Here is a 16,682-nt window from a genome sequence, read left to right on the forward strand (position 1 = left end):
CAGTCTGAGGCTTCAACCAGCCCAGTCCTAGGAGGCAGCCTTAGGAAAGGAAGTTCACCACTTCCTGTGATGAAGTTAAATTATTCTCTACCTCAGGCCCACTTGAGATAATCTACATAGCTTTGAAAAAAAGCAGGGCCTGATGACAAAGACTTACAGTAACAAGTTCAAGGCCAGCCTGTGCAAGCTTGTAAGACTTAGGCTCAAAACAAGTTTTTAAAATTTCAGGAGTACAGTTAGTGGGAGTGCCCTCTCAGCTTTCAAGGAGCCATGGGTTTATTGGCTTCCTAATTTGTTCTGCTTTTTACTTTGTTTTGTCTTGTGACAGGCTCTTACTGTGTAGCCCAGGCTGGCCTGGAACTCTTATGGGCTCTTTCTCATTCAGCCCTTTGCCTCAAAGCCTTCTGAATACTTGGAATACAGGTTTGAACCATTATACACAGTTTGCTACTTTCTATTTTGAAATATCCCAGAATCTTACCCCTTTCTGGAATAGTCTTCTCCCAGAGATCCATATAATTTGCTCTCTCATTTCCTTCAGGTCTTTGCTCAAAATGCTGTTTTATCAAAGAAGTCTTCTGTGACCACCCCACATAAATGGAAACAAACTACCCCCACCACACCCTAGATCATCCTCTATTCATATGACTCACTTTTCTTTTAATGTTTATTCCGACTGGGAACAACATGTATGGACTTCTTGTTCCTAACATTGCTTCCCTTCTCCACATTATATGTGTATGTAATTTTTCTCACTCATGAGGGCAGGGACAGGGTCTCTTTGCCATTTCTGTATTTTCTTTCCTGGGACAGTGCTCAACACATAGTAGACACTCGAGAAATATTTGTCTAAAGAATAAAAGAATGAACTCATTTTCATTTCAGGCTCTCATAGTTAACAGTATCCCAGGCATCCAACTGTTAATGTTGGCAGGAATCCAACAGACAACCACTAAATGCCATAAATGAATTCCTCAGGGCATCTTGTAATTCCAGTGTTGGTGAACACTTACAGTCTGACTAGATGTCAGCGGGTCGAGACTCCTTCCCTGGACATTATCCCAAGCAGTTCTTTCCTAGTAGATGGAAGAGGAGTTTTAAGGGAGACGAGCTATCAGACTTTGCCTTATCCCCCAAAGCATTTAAAACATTCTAAGCATTTTCTGTGTGTTTGAGGAGCTGCCGTACTGAAGCCAACAGGCTTAACTCTGTGGGAGCGTTTTTTTCCTTCTAAGGCTGTCTTCTGAGTCAGCGTTCTGTCTGGACAGCCTGCTCCTTTAGCATTCCCGGGCTCTGCCCCAGTGAATACAAAACAAGTAGGAAAGTACTGATTCTTCAGCAAAGGAAGACTTCCAATAAGTACAGCCTTGCAGTACTTTTTTTAGTATGCATTTTTTGTTTCTTTAATTCGGTGAGGTTTGGGGGGGAAAGGGAAGCAGGAGTTCTCTATCAGGTTTACAGCCTCTTTTTAGCTAGAACGAGATATTGATAAGTTATATTCCATACCTACACACATACAGGCATGGAATTAGTAGATGATTCATTTGTGTTCTGGCTCCCTCTCTGTCTTATAGAGGTTCAATTTTCAGGTTCAATTAATTCTTTGGAAATAACAATAAGCAACAGCAGAGTGGAGACGTGTGAGGGGAGAGGGAGACTGAAGCAAAGCCTATGGCTGCCAGCAGTTTTGAGTTTGCTCTTGAGGGGGAAGCTGTAAAGCACAAACATCTGTGTTCTTCTGTCAGGACATGAAGCTAGGCTGCTCCTGGCAGTCTGGTTGAGGGCTGCTTCTGTGCAGCACTCATTTCTTGGAGCAGTCTGCAGACAGGCTTTGGAAAAAGCTTTGGCGAAGAGATATGGAGCAGACCGGCTGTGGTGGCACATGCCTATAATCTCAGCAGAGGCAGTTCCTGACCAGCCTGCTCTACAAAGTGAGTCCAGGACAGCCAAGGCTACACAGAGAAACCATGTCTCAGGAAAAAGGGGCGGGGGAGCACCTGGCAGTTGGCAGTCAGGCAGTCAAGCAGCCCAATGGGTAGGGAGCCAAACCATCACTGTATCTTCTTTGGCCTCGAGACTTTCTCTGAAGCTAGCTTAGTGCTCACACTGATCTTGTCTCAACTCTTCTGGGAGTTGCCAAGTTCTATATTCTCTTAATAGAACTTAGCAACTTGTATACCAACATGTTTTCCATTTTCTACTTGTTGTAAGCCCCTTGGGAACCCAGGTGTCATTTTCCATGCCTTTGTAGGCAACAGAATAGCTGGCATATCAACTAAGCTCTGGGTTAGTACCCAGTGAGTAAATATTTTCTGTTAATCTTGTGAAACTCCTGAGCACCTGAATTCCAATTTCCAAACTGCAGGGAAACTTTTCAATTGGAGTGTAACACGTTATTTTGAGTTTCCCAGAGTGATTTTTCAGCCACTTCGATGATAGATTAGGGACATCATATTCTCACCGGGGTTCCACCATTCATTCTTGGAGAGCAAACAACCTGGCTGTCTCATCTAGCATGTGAAGATACTAAGTGTCCTTTCCACAGGGTCTTAGCCTGAGGACAACAGAGCTCCACTGCAAACTCCCTGCCTCTGCCTCCCATTCATGCTCCTTAAGGTTTTTGAAGGCTAGTGAATGATTTTTTTTTTTTTTCAACCATAGTGGCTATTGAACCTAAACTCATAGACCAACCAAACACTCTACCATTGAGGCATATCCCAGTCCTAACCATTGATTTTAAGTGGTTCCAAAGAGATTGTGTGCCTGTTGGGCTTAATCTGTTCTAGAAGTTTACAGTGTCATCAGAAAACCATAGGCCTTTCTTTTTCTGGAGAAAAATGAGCAGATGGAATAAAAATACAGAAGTAATTTTGGCTTCAAGTTAGAGCAAAATAGTTTTGTCAATATCTGGAAATAAGTGAGCTACTAAAGTTACTACTTATTGCTGTTTACTCATAAGTACAGTGTGTTTGTGAGTCTAAGTAATTGGAATAGATCTGGCAGTAGTGGCCCCTTTCAGGCCATGTGATTGGAAGCTGCCTCATAAAAAGATATTATTATGCTTGGTGCTAAGTCAGGGTTGATTGGCCTGATGCTCCAGGGCGTCAGGGAGATATAGAGAAATTTGCGATGCTTGACCTCAAACACCTCCTGAAGATGCTAGATTTTATTTTTTGTACTTTTAAAAATTGTGACCTGAGATTTTCCACATAAAAAACTAGGGTTGAGCTGGGTGTAGACATACATGCCTGTAATCTCATTACTCAAGAAAGTGAGACAGGAGAATTACAAGATTAAGGCCGGCCTTGGCTGCCTAGCAATACCCAATTTCACACACATACCCCAACCCCACACACAAAGTACACTTCAGGGGCTGAGGTATAATTCAGTAGCATGGTGTTTCACATATACAAGGCTCTGAGGTCAATAGTCAGTGTACTTAATGTAAAAGTGTATAGTTGTGGGTCTGTTGAAATGGCTCAGTAGGTAAAGGTGATTGCTGTCAAAGCTGTGTCCTGAGATATCCTCAGGACCCACAGGGTAGAAGAGAAAGACATCCACAAGTTGTCTTCTGACCTTCACACAAGTGCATGGTATGCATGTACTCAGAACAAATAAAAAGGTAGAAAACCTTCTAATGTACAGTTGTGCCTGGAGGGATACCTCAGTGGTAAGAGTGTTTACTTCACAATCATAAGGACCAGAGGCCAGGCATCCCACAACTACTTATAAGTCAAGCTTTGGGATATCAGACGTCCTGTCCTGATGTGTAACAGGAACACATGCAGGCGTGCAAACACAAATAAGTCTTTCTTTAACTGCACAGGTTAGTGGCATTTTGTATTTTTTCATTGTTCAGCTATTACTACCATTCATCTCTAGAAGTTGTTTTGTTTTGTTTTTAATCATCCTCATAGGAGCCAACAAACACCGCCTCTCCATTACCTAACTGTGACAACACTGTTCTACTTGCCATTTCTTAGTGACTGCAGTAAGGACCTCACGGGAGCAGCATCGCTAAGGCTTGTCTTAGGTGTCGGCCTCATTTTGCCTCAGCTATCCTTGGGGTTCATTCATATTGCAGCATGTTTCAGAATTTCCTTTCTTCAGAGGTTGAGTGATCTCCGTTACATGTGCTGCCATGCTTTGTCTGTCCATTCATTGTCAGCAGGCTGTGGGGTGCTTCCACCTTTTGGCAGCCGTGACTGTGCACGTACAGGCGTTTGTTGGTTTTTGTGTTCAGTTCTTAGACATCTTGGGCTAGAAGTGCTTGTTAAGGTAGTTGTGTGCTAACTTTCTGAGGAATTGGCAGAATATCTTTCTCAGAGCCTGCGCCGTGCTGCAATGCTAATAACAGAAATTCCCTTTCTCCATACCCTGGACCATACTTGGTTTGGGATTTTTTTTTTGAGACAGGGTTTCTCTGAGTAGCCCTGGCTGTCCTGGAACTCACTCTGTAGACCAAGCTGGCCTTGAACTCACAGAGATCTGCCTGCTTCTGCCTCCTGAGTGCTGGGATCAAAGGTGTACACCACTACCGCCCAGCTTTTTGTTTTGTTTTGGGATTTTTTTCTTTCTAGACAAGGTTTCACTGTGTAGAGCTGGTTGTCCTGGAACTCACTCTGTAGACCTGGCTAGCCTTACTTGTAAGAGCCATCCTAAAGGTATGTAGTGATATTCATCATGGTTTTTATTTGCATGTCTCTATTATTAATGGTTGGAATTTGCATAAACTCTTTGAACAAATGTTTATCTGAGTCCCTTGCTCTTGTTTATTTTTCGAGACAGGGTTTCTCTCTGTAGTTCTGGCTATCCTGGAACTCACTGTGCAGACTAGGCTGGCCTCAAATTCAGAGATCCGCCTGCCTCTGCCTCTGCCTCCACCTGCCTCTGCCTCCGCCTCCGAAGTGCTCACTCATTGCTTATTTTTAAGATTTTGGGTTTTTTGTTGTTGTTGTTGCACAGTTTTAGCTGCAAAGCCTTGTGATCTGTATTTTTACTAGGCTATTTACTTTGTAGGACCTTAAATTATAACAGTTTATACTGTTTTAAAGTGTGTGTGTGTATGTGTGTGTGCACGTGTGAGTAGCAGTGCCATGGTGCTCATGATCTGTTCTTTCCCTCTACTGTGGGATCTGGGGATCAAACCCAGGTCATCAGGTTTACACAGCAATTGCTTTTGTCCAGTGAGCCATCACACTGGCCCTGTTCTTAATGAAATTTTCTTTACAGAATGATATCACAAGGCTATATATATATATTGAATTATAAATGTAATTGAATGATTGTCTCTCCAATTATAAAATAAAATATAAAATGTCTCTTTTGTTCCAACAGTACATCCTTTCAGGCTCTGATGACTTTAACCTATACATGTGGAAGATCCCTGCAGATCCAGAAGCAGGTGAGTGTGCCCCAGTGTGGTTGTGCCGCTCTGGTTGACTCTCTCTGCCTGTGGCATGCAGTTCCTTGAGAGAACACTGTTACAAGAGATAAATATGCTTCTTTAAAAAACCTCTTTTAGATTTTTTATGTGTATTAATGTTTTGCCTGTTTATAAATATATGTGTGCCACATGTGTATCTGGTACCCTTGTGGGTGTGAAATCCCCTAGAACTGGAGTTACAACTGGTTGTGAGCCACCGTATATGTACTGAGAGCCAAACCTGAGTCCTCAACAAAAGCAGCAGTGCTCTTAATTGCTGAGCCTTCTCGCTGGTCCCCTATACTTCTTTTAGTATAAGCAGTTCATCTAAAAAATATCAAGAGAATTTTTAAAGTCAAGATTAGAAGAAGCCAGGTCATTTACACATTGTTGTATCTAGCATAAATGATACTTAGATATTTCTCCCTCCCAAAAACCTTCGATTTAAAGTTTTATTTCTTTGAGTAGCTGTGTGTGCACACACTTGTATGCATGCACATTAGCCATGGTGCACGTGTGGAGGTTAGGGGACAATTAGTGTGTCAAAGTCAGATTTCTCTTTCTGCCATGTAGAGCCAGAGATTGAACTCAGGTTGTCCATCTTGACAGCAAGAGTCTTCACCCACTGAGCCATGTCTCAGTCCCAGAACCTTTCCTACTTTCATTCAGTCTTTATGGGAGAGATTGGAGGGAACTTCTAGAAATAGGGTTTTACTGTGTACTGCAGACTAGCCTGCAATTCTGAATCCTCCTGCCCCAGCATCCAGATTGCTGAGATTCTAAGTGTGTGCCATCACACCCTATTGCTAAACATTTTTCTTTAGACCCTAACAATCTCCTTTATATCTTATTTCAAAGAATTTTCTCAAGACTTAAAATTTTTATTTTAAGTTATGTGTTATGTAGCCGGGTGCAGTGGCACATGCCTGTAATCCCAGCACTGGGGAGGCAGAGGCAGGCAGATCACTGAGTTTGAGGCCAGCCTGGTCTACAAAGTGAGCTCCAGGACAGCTAAGGCTATACATAGAAACCCTGACTCGAAAAACAAAACAAAAAGTTACCTGCTGCTAGAAAAATGGCTTTGAGGACAGAGGACAGCTCAACTCAGCCATCTGCTAGGGGGTGATAGATGGATGGTATTAAACTGTAAAATGGCATACAGAAAGATAACAGAGGAGTCTGCCATGTGTATGACACAGGAGATGTCTAGTGCTCAGAGTTGAGACATTTTTTGGCTTTGTTGATGAATGAATAACATCACTACAAAAATTTTAAAATGGCAGCAGGAGTGGGTGTGTCCAGTTGCTGTGGTCTAGTTACTAAGTAAGTTATAAAGTTCTTCCCTTCTGGAATTTGGAAGTGTGGAAAAGCAGTCCCTCTCAAACACAGCCAGATGTGGCAGCATTCTGACTGAGCACAGCCAGATGTGGCAGCTTGGCAACAGCACAGTCCAAATGGAGAACTCTTGGAGTTTATTCTGGCTCAAGATTCCCACCCCCAAAGATCATAGATTGACTAGCTGAGAAATAACCTTTGTATTTAATTGTATCTTTTGCCTGGATGTGCAGTGGTTTTAATTATTAAGCCAATGTAGAAAAGTAGATTACTCCTTCCCCTTTCTGGAACCATTCTCTGTAGTCTTTTCATACTTGTGTAAAGAAAAATGGGATATAGCAACAGAATGAGAGTTTCTTTGTTTGGTTGTTTTGTTTGTTTATTTTGTTTTGGGGTATTCCCCTAAATCTTTTGTGAACTGCCTTGATATACAAGCCTCTTACTCTGCCAGGGCTACAATACTGGAATACCACGAAGTGGGTGGATTAAAAATATAAATTTTAAAGCCAGGCATAGTGACTCATGATTTTAGTCCCCACGTTCAGGAGGGCAGAGTTCAATGTCAACCTGGTCTACATAGAAAGTTCCAGGGCACCCAGGGCTGTCTAAAGAGACCCTATCTCAAAAACCAAAAGTAAGCAAGCAAACAAAAACCCATAAATGTGTTCATACTTCTGAAAGCTGGAAGGTCAAGGTACCACCAGTAGATGGTGTTCCTTTCGTTGACTTGAGGAATGGTCTTCTTCCTTTGTCCTCACTTCTCTCTGCATGTGCGCCCTGATGCTTCTTCCTCTTCTTGCAGGGTAGCTCACGTGCCCTTTGAGATGTGCTGTAGACTTGTTTTATTTTGTGATTCCTCAAGGAACTGAGGTTGCCTCTTCTGCTGCACTGATTTCACTCTGAGTCTGTCCTGCATCTGTGTGACAGTTAATCCAATTAGTGAATTCACAGATGTAGTCAGGCTGGGCCAAAGAAAAGCCTTTACCTGTTAATTGTGAAGTGTCCTACGTGGTGATTGTGAAAGTTGAGGTAGTTGAGGGCTTTGCTGTCTCTGGATGTCCCTCCAGCATTACATCATGTCACAGAAAGTCACTTCCTTTAATCTTCATCTTGATCTGCGTGTAATAAAAATACCTTTTGCAATTACTTTTAGTAAGCCTTAACTCATTTGACAGCCTTGCTGCCACTTTGGCAGAACCCACTCACCTTTCTTACGTGTGAAGTTTCCTCCTTCTTTTTCTACTTCTATTATTTTAGTTAAATTATTTTATTAAAGTAAAATAGTATTTGTATGTAAATGTTTTCTTTTTTGTTTGTTTTTCAAGATAACATTTTCCTGTGTTGCTCTGGCTGTCCTGGCCTTGCTTTGTAGACTAGGCTGGCCTCAAACTCACGGAGATCCACCTGCCTCTGCCTCCCTGAACACTTGAGATTAAAGGTGTGTACCATCACGCCTGGCTTATGTGTGTAATTTTTAAATCAAATAATTACTTAAAATTCAAAACAGCCTTCTCTGTATTGCCCTATAATAGTGTGTAGTTCATTTATTGTTTAATTTTTGTTGGGTTGGGGGGGAGATTGGGGTTTGGCTTTTGTTGTTTTTTGTTTGTTTGTTTGTTTGTTTGTTTTGTTTTGTTTTGTTTCCAGACAGGGTTTCTCTGTGTTGTCTTGGCTGTTTTGGAACTGGCTCTGTAGACAGGCTGGCCTTGAACTCAGAAATCTTCGTGTCTCTGTCTTCTGAGTGCTGGGATTAACAGTGTGTACCAGGCTTATTTGTTTGAGACAGGATCTCACCATTCCACTGACCTGGAACTTGCTATGTGTGTTAATTCTTCTATACGGAAGCTATTTGAAAGACAGTTAAGATACGACTGTAATGGTCAGCGTCATGGCTCAGCTGATAGAGGTGCTTGGGTACAGGCCTAAGGTCTGAGATCAATCCCCAGATCCAACAAGATGACAGGAGACAGAGTTGTCTTCTGACCCCTCTATCCAGAGTGCTGTGACAAGAATAAGTCCACACCCATTCATACACAAATGCACACACGCACATGCACACACAAAATAAAACAAAACATACAAATTTTAAAATATGACTGTAAGAGCCATACAGCAGACTAGAGCTATGGTTCTCCTAGATCTCCGATTTTACTTTAATTCCACCTCCAGCTTATGTCCCCATAGTGAAACCTTTTCAGGCTACCACCAGTTAACAATATTCAGCTTACATCGGATGCTCGCTTCCTGGCAGGTAGGCTCTAGAGAGGTACATGATGATACATCTGCTCTCTGGGAGTGTTTGCAGCCTTTCTTCAGACTAGCTTCAGAAATGCTTTGACATCTCTTTTTAAAATTATATTCACTGTGTGTGTGCATGTGTGTGCCTACCCTCACATGTACACATGTGCATTCAAGAACACACTCCCGTGTGCCTGGATGCACATGTGGAGATCATGGGAGTTGGTTCTCTCCTACCATATGATTCCTTGGGATTGAACTCTGGCCTTTCGACTTAGCAGCAAATTCATTTACTCCCTGAGTCATTTTTCTAGCCCTCCAATCTTTAAATGCTAGCAATTAAATCATAATCTTTAATATATATAAATATATCCAAATTTCAGCCAACCGAACAGCACATCTGAGGGCTATATGTGGCCCTTGAATTTTGTATTGACTACGTCAATGAGAAATGACCTAATCCATCCTCCTGCCTTCTTAATTAACTGTTTGATTCTGGACTGAGTGCTGGGATTATAGGCATGCTTAGCCAGGCAGTGGTGCCACACACCTTTAATCCCAACACATAGGATTTGCTCATCATGTTTGGATTGCCTTTACCTGCTGAGCCATCTCACCAGCCCTCTCTTCCTTTTCCTACGTGTACATATGCTCTTGGTGAGTTAGGCTTTGGCATCTGGTTTTTTCCTTCCTTGTAACTGGAAAAACAACTGTTTTCAGTTGGTTACACGCAGTTGGTTTTGGACACATGTGAGATACATATAAAGAAAGAGCTCGGTGTTATTGTCTCTGTACAGTTAAGCATTGCTGCCTATGGAGTCCTGGAGCTGTGTTGACAGCACTGTTGTCCTCATTGGCTTCTCTCATCTCTTAAGTGGTTACATGTTCCCCAGAAGACAGCCACTGCTCTCTCTGTCTTGTCAGTATTCTTGATTGTGTTTCTCTGTGACTTAAAGCCTGAGACTGTTGGTTCTGGCCTTTTGGAAATGTTAAGATTTCTTTGGCCATCTCTTCTAAGTATGCCAGGAAGAGAAATGTCTTTTGCCCTTCATATTTGTAAACATTTTTTTTTTTGAGACAGGGTTTCTCTGTATAGCCTTAGCTATCCTGGAACTCTCTGTAGACCCTTATTTGTAAACCCTTAATTCTTCCAGTGGAGTCAAGAGTGCTGATTTTCTCAGCAGTTGTATACTGAGCAGTGTCCTTGCAGGTTATAGCTCTCGCTTCTCCTTCAAGCTTTGATTCAGAGAGTATGACAAAGGGCTTTAGTTGAATTTGCTCAGTTACTATTTTAAAGAAGACATTATTGCAAAGTTGTTTGGACAGATCATGAAATGATACATACTGTTATTTTCCTTTACAATTCTAGGGGAGCTTAACCCAGGGCCTTGAGTATACTAACCAAATGCTATACCCCTGGGCCACATTCTCAGCCAATAAATACTTTCTTGACTTACAAGAATTTGTGTGGTAATAGGGGTGAGCAAAGGGGTACTACCTGTACATGCACATACTCAACTTATTAAAAGTGGCTTCTGGATTGGTGTCTCAAAACATGGGAGGATTCCAAGGTCCATAAAAAGACAATTATTAAGAGGAGCGAGAAGAGACTTCAGGAGTTTGGTAACCTGTTCATGGAATTGACTTTTAAAACATCATGAAGGGTAGGTGGGAGTTTAACTACTTTTGTTTCTTTGCTCTTACTATAAATGCTATAAAAATGCTATAAAAGAAACATCCAGAATTAGCAACAGGAGCATAGAGATAAAGAAACATCTGGATAAATCCATACACTGGGTAATAGAGCCCACAAGTGGAGGGTTTTTCCCCCTTATATTCTACAGTGCAAAATATAGTCATGTTTCAGGTTAGTCATCAAGTATTTATTGAAAACATGCTGCTACACAGTGTTCTAGAGATTGGGGATACAGCAGAGACAAAAGACCCCTGCCATCACAGAGTTCACTCTTAGTGAGGGAAATTTTTCATACAAGGAACAGTAGACATGGATAACACAGAATGTCTAGTTGTGCATTGGAAAACAGCAAAACAGAGTAAGGGGTATAAGAATGGCATTGGTGGGGCTTAAGGAGTCAGTAGATGCAATTTTTGATTGGATCAAAATCAGTGGAGGCTTCATTGACAAGGTCACATTTGAGCAAAAACCTCAGAGGGTAAGAAATAGAGGCACAGACCAGTCTTGGGGAAGGACATTTCAGGGAACCTGAAGGAAGGTCTTAGAGCAGGAGTGGGCCCGGTGTATTTGACACACATGGAATCTAATGGGTTGAGCAGAGCAAGGGTGTCAAAGGGGGTACACAATGGGAGATGAAGGCCAAGGTAAGTGGAACAGAGGAGGGTGGAGGTATTGAGTAACATGATGGGAAGAGGAGCTACATGATATGACCTTTTTGAAGAGGATTGCTCTGGCTGCTGAGTTGTGATAGAAGTGGGGCTGTCAAGGAGAGAGAAATGGGGAGAACTACTGCAGGTGTCATGAGACACTTGAGTAGCTTGAACCACGGTCCTAAAGTTAGGTGAGTTTAAACAGAAGATTGTCAGTAGCTTTAATCTAGTGCATTTGCTAATGACCACCCCAATTTAGAGGTAGGGGCAAGAACGGGATGTTTAAAAAGTAGAATTCAAACCAGGTGTGGTGGCGCATGCCTTTAGTCCCAGAACTCAGGGAGGTAGAGGCAGGCGGATCTCTAAGTTCAAGGCTAGCCTCTGCAAAGTGAGTCCAGGACAGCCAAGGCTACACAGGGAAACCCTGTCTCAAAAAAACAAAAAAACACATCTCCCCACACGCAAAAAAAAAAAAAAAAGTAGAATTCAGAGAACCATGGCTGTATGCTCCTTGTCAAATCAATCTTTCCTACAAAGAAAGAAAGTCACACAGCTGTTCCAGCTAGTTAGTGTGGTTGTTAACCTAGAAATTCCTGGAAGAGTGAAGGACTATCTAGATGAGACTGGCCTGTAGGTGTGCCCTTGGGAGATTGTTCTTATTTTTCTAGATTTTTGAGACAGGGTCTCACTTTGTAGGCTTGGTGTCCTGAAACTCACTATGTAAATCAGGCTGCCCTTGAACCTATAGAGATCCATCTGCCTCTGCCTCCTAAGTGCTGGGGTTAAGGGTGTGCACCACCACATCCAGCTGGAAGATTGGATAACCGTAATTGATGTGGGAAGACCCAACCTGAAAGTGGGCAGCACCATTTGGGCCCTGGATTGTAGTGAGTGGAAACCTAGCTGAATAGCATGCATGCCTGCATTCATGCTCTCTGTTGACTGTGGATGTGCCAAAGCAGAACCAGCCTCTCAGATTCTGCTCCAATACTTGCCCCAGTGATGGAATATATCGTGGAATTGTCAGCTAAGTCACAGCAGCACAAGTAAAACTAAAAGGGTGCTTCTGAGGGATGCTGTGAGCCCTTGTATCTAGACAACTGTTGTATGCCCTTAGGTTCCCATGGATCCCTCTCCTCTCCCTCAGCCTAAGCCATCTTTCCCTCCTTCCATCCCATCCTCAGTATATGACATTGTGACATGATGTGTTAGGCTGCACTTGTATCCTTGGATGTGTGCAGCCCATGAGCTACAGGTCAGGCACATTTGTATCACACCATGTCAGTCTACTTATCTAGGAAGCCAAATGTAGAAATATTTCTAGAAAGAGATTCATTGGGAGACGCTGTATTGTTGTAGTCATTGTTCCTTTGTTTGGAATGAGTTTTGATCAGAGTGTTTCTGGGAGTGGAGTGGGGCACATGGAGCAGACACGATACTTTATGGTCCTTTGCCTCCGCGGTAGAGGCACAAAGAAAGTATCTACTGGTCAAGTAGCACTTTGGTTTGTATCTGGACACCTCATGCCCTGTCGTAATAGCCTCATGTGTACTCGGTTGCAGGTGACAGCTCAGAGCAACCTTGTTGAAAATGCAGTGCGTGTGTTTGTGTGGGTGTAATACCATGGCCAGTGTGTTGAGCCTCTGTTTATCCCAGGTTCATTCAGGACAGTATCTATGCTGTTAACACAAGCCCGGCCGGCCCCTGGTACTTTTCGAATTCTCTAAAGGATGCCTACAAAATATTTCTTAAAATACAACTTTCTTAGTGCACACCTTTAATCCAACACCTTTAATCCCAGCACTCCGAAAGCAGAGGCAGGTGGATCTCTGAGTTTGAGACCAGCCTGGTCTACAAAGTGAGTTCCAGGACAGCCAGTAGTACACAAAGAAAGCCTCCCCCCCCCAAAAAAAAAAAAAATGGCTACAGCTTTCTATTAATGGCCTGTTATTTTATTAAGGTCCACTCTATAGTCCAAATTTTTAAATTATTTTAATTACATTTACCTATTTATTTTGGGGAGGGGCAAATAGATGCCACCGCATGTAAGTGGTCAGAAAACAACTCCATTCATGGTTGTGAGGCCCTAGGATTGAACTCAGGTTGTCAGGCTGGCAACAAGCACTTGAGTATCCACTGAGCCACTCCTAGGTCCTCTTTCCAGCTCTTCATCCTTGCTTATTTTGCTTATTATGAACATGATCCAGATCCACTGTATCTTCCCTTCTCCCTGCTATGCAAGGGCAGAAAACTGTCTTTCATTATTACCCTATTTTCTCCCTCTAATGTTACCTTAGTATAAATTGAGAGTTAAACAGATTAAAGATGCCTTGTGTATTTAAGTTGTCACATGTTCCTGGTTTCGCATGCTCCTGGCTTAGCAGCTTGACTTGTCCCAAGCATTCAATCTCATTTTGCTCTCTTGCTTTTTCTAATATAACATTTGGATTAAAACTTGGAGACCAAAAACTTTAAGTTTTAAGTGGCTTTGGGTCATTGACAGTGGAATTACTGTGGGTGAGTGTGGGCATCACTTACAGCTAAATAAAGGCTCTTGCTAAGAGCACATATGCTGAGAGGTGTTCTATCGCTCTTTCCATGGCAACTTTATCTAAAGATTATGCATTCTGCTCTCATACAGTTGATGAAAAGACTCTGCTCCTCTTCAGAGTTGTTTATATGTCATTACTGGAAGCTGTTTTATCATTTGATTTTGTTTCCTCTGTCTTCCCAGGTGGCATTGGCAGGGTGGTCAATGGAGCCTTCATGGTGCTGAAAGGGCATCGGTCCATTGTTAACCAGGTTCGGTTTAACCCCCACACCTACATGATCTGCTCTTCTGGTGTAGAAAAGATTATCAAGGTGAGGCACTTTCCCCTTCTGTTGTTTTAGGGAAATGTTTGTAGTTCATAACTAGAAGAAACTGGAACAATGTAGGAATTCATATCTAAATATGTTGAATATTCATCCTAATTCTTATTGAGTGCCAGGAATGGTGGCATATGCTTGTAAGCCTGACATTTAGAGCTGAGGTTAGGAGACTCACAAGCCCAAAGCTCGCTATGCTGCAGAGCAAGATTCTGCCTTTAAAGGGGATTAAAATATTAGAAGTTGATATTAAAAGTAGGTGGGGTGTGGATGTACATGTTTTTAATCCCTGCTCTCAGGAGGCAGAGGCAAGCAGATCCCTGTGTTTAAGTTAACAATGGTCTACACAGTGAATCCAGGCCAGGCAGGGCTACACAGTAAGAACCTGTTTTTTGTTTGTTTTTATGTGATTTTTAAAAAAAATTACCGTCTTTCAGAATCATTGTAACATGTTTATTAATAAACCAGTATACTTATAAAACTGTGTTTTACATGTGTGCATTTCTATTAGAAATGCACGTTTGTTTGGGTATGGTGCCACACACCTGTAATCAAGTGTTAACACTTGAGAGGTGCAGGCAGGGAGATAAGGGATATGCTTGACTACAAAGAGAGTTTAAGGCCAGCCTGGATTAGAGACCCTATTTCAAGTAAAGGAAAAATATATGTATACTTTTATATAAATCTATGTGTATATATATATGTGTGTATACAAGGCCATAAAAGATAGGTAGCTTTGATCTGTTGTGTTAAGGACCCCACACTGATTAGTGTATATGCATCTGATACATTTCTATATTATATATGTTCCATAAATATCCCTTCATGTGCTTCTTGGTAACCGCTAATCAAATGTGTTTATTTTTATGGAGAAGCTGTATAGAGCTCAGTCTAGATTTGATGACCTTAACCCAAACTTCTGGGCTCCTGGCCCAGTGTCCTTTGACGTCCCTTTGGTTTTGAGCTATACCTCTAGAGCCCCTTTTAAAACTAGTCACCAGGTTTTGAAGGCAGAAGTGTCTTCTGGACACTACTTTCCTGTTGTGTCTTAGTGGCTTCTGATCTTGATGGTAAGTCCACTTTCCAGTTTGATGTCATCAGGAGAACCACTGTCTCTTCTGTGTCTACATTGCTATGTCCCATGTCTACATTGCTTTAGCACAGTTTTAACTGAGTAGTTGTCAGAACCATGACCAAATTGTCTCACAATGCATTAAAAAACAAAAACACATGTCTTTGAGGCGACTGAGAAATGAATCTTAACCATGCTATTTGGATAGATTTGCCTTGGCTAAGGAGTATTTGTATGGCTAACAGAAAGGGGACCAGCCTGGCCTGTTGCCACAGAAGGGTAACCTGCCGTTCTTGCCCACATTCTGGGTGCTAGTAGCACTTTTCTATACTGAGGAAATGAAGGTTTGAGGAAAGGATAAAATGTTTCCCTCCCTCCCCACCTCACCTGGTACTAGGGATTTTACCAGGGCCTTGCATGTGCTGGGCAGTTGCTTTGCCACTGAGCTCTTCCTGCCCCCTGAAAATGATAAATTCTTTAGGACCTGTGAATAAGGAGAGATTATGTTTCCCACAATAGTTAAAATTCCCCAATATTTTTAATGACGGTAAAACCTCTGAGATAATTTTCAGAGGAAAAGTAAAACTGTATTTGTGATATTTTTCCTCTTTATTTTATTGTTCGAGATTTCATACATGCATATAGTGTATGTTGATCAAGTCCACTCCCTGAAGTCCATCTCCTGCCCCACACTATCCTCCCACTTTATGTGCTTTACCTTTTTAGCCTATTTTAATACACTTTGTGCTTTCAGTATGTGTGTGGAGTATGTATGGGCTGTGTGGGAGGGGTGTGTATGAGTGTATGAATGGGATGTGTGTATGAGTTGGGTGTATATGGGGATCAGTAGGGGTTTGCATATGGGGGTTGTGAGGTGTGTGTAGCTTCCTGTGTCTTGTGTCTCTGGAAACTGATCTTCCTCCAGCAGCTATCAGGTGCCAGAGCTCCTCAGCTAGGGTTTGGGGACCTTGTGACCACCTCCCTATCCATGCTAGGGTTTTGTTTGGCTTGACTGATCCCACTACATTCACATGCTAGTGGGAAGGGAGTAGACAGCTGACTGACTGGACCATCTCAGTCATCCTTCTCTTGGACAGCCCTATCTCTCACATTACTTTCTCCTCTCCTTTGCCCTATGATTAATAGGTTGGCACCGTAATGTGCCCTTTCTAGGGTTGTTGACATCATCCTCTTCAGAGAGCTCTCTGCTTGGGCATCTCCTTTAGAAGAGAAATTCCTGTTTGGCATGTACTTGGATGCTTCTGTGCTGAGTCTCGCCAGATATTGTTTAGTCAACTGAAGTCTTAACTCTAAAGGTCATAGGTTGGAAACTGGCCAAGTTCTCAAGAAAGAGAAGAAAATATTTTCTCTGTGAGGTTATCCATACTGAGCAGTGGA

At 42.2% G+C, this 16,682-nt stretch overlaps 1 protein-coding gene across 1 annotated transcript in view; it reads left to right on the forward strand.

The window, feature by feature from the left end:
• Dcaf5 (DDB1 and CUL4 associated factor 5) overlaps positions 1 to 16,682 on the forward strand; it is a 71,455-nt gene that overhangs the window by 45,752 nt on the left and 9,021 nt on the right. The window contains exons 7-8 of the mRNA XM_055595309.1: positions 5,338 to 5,404; positions 14,079 to 14,206. Coding sequence (XP_055451284.1) covers positions 5,338 to 5,404; positions 14,079 to 14,206 — 195 coding nt within the window. The remainder of the gene's footprint in view (positions 1 to 5,337; positions 5,405 to 14,078; positions 14,207 to 16,682) is intronic.

The sequence above is a fragment of the Psammomys obesus genome, unplaced genomic scaffold (genome assembly GCF_907164565.1).
Source record: "Psammomys obesus unplaced genomic scaffold, mPsaObe1.curated_primary_1811, whole genome shotgun sequence".
NCBI lineage: Eukaryota > Metazoa > Chordata > Mammalia > Rodentia > Muridae > Psammomys > Psammomys obesus.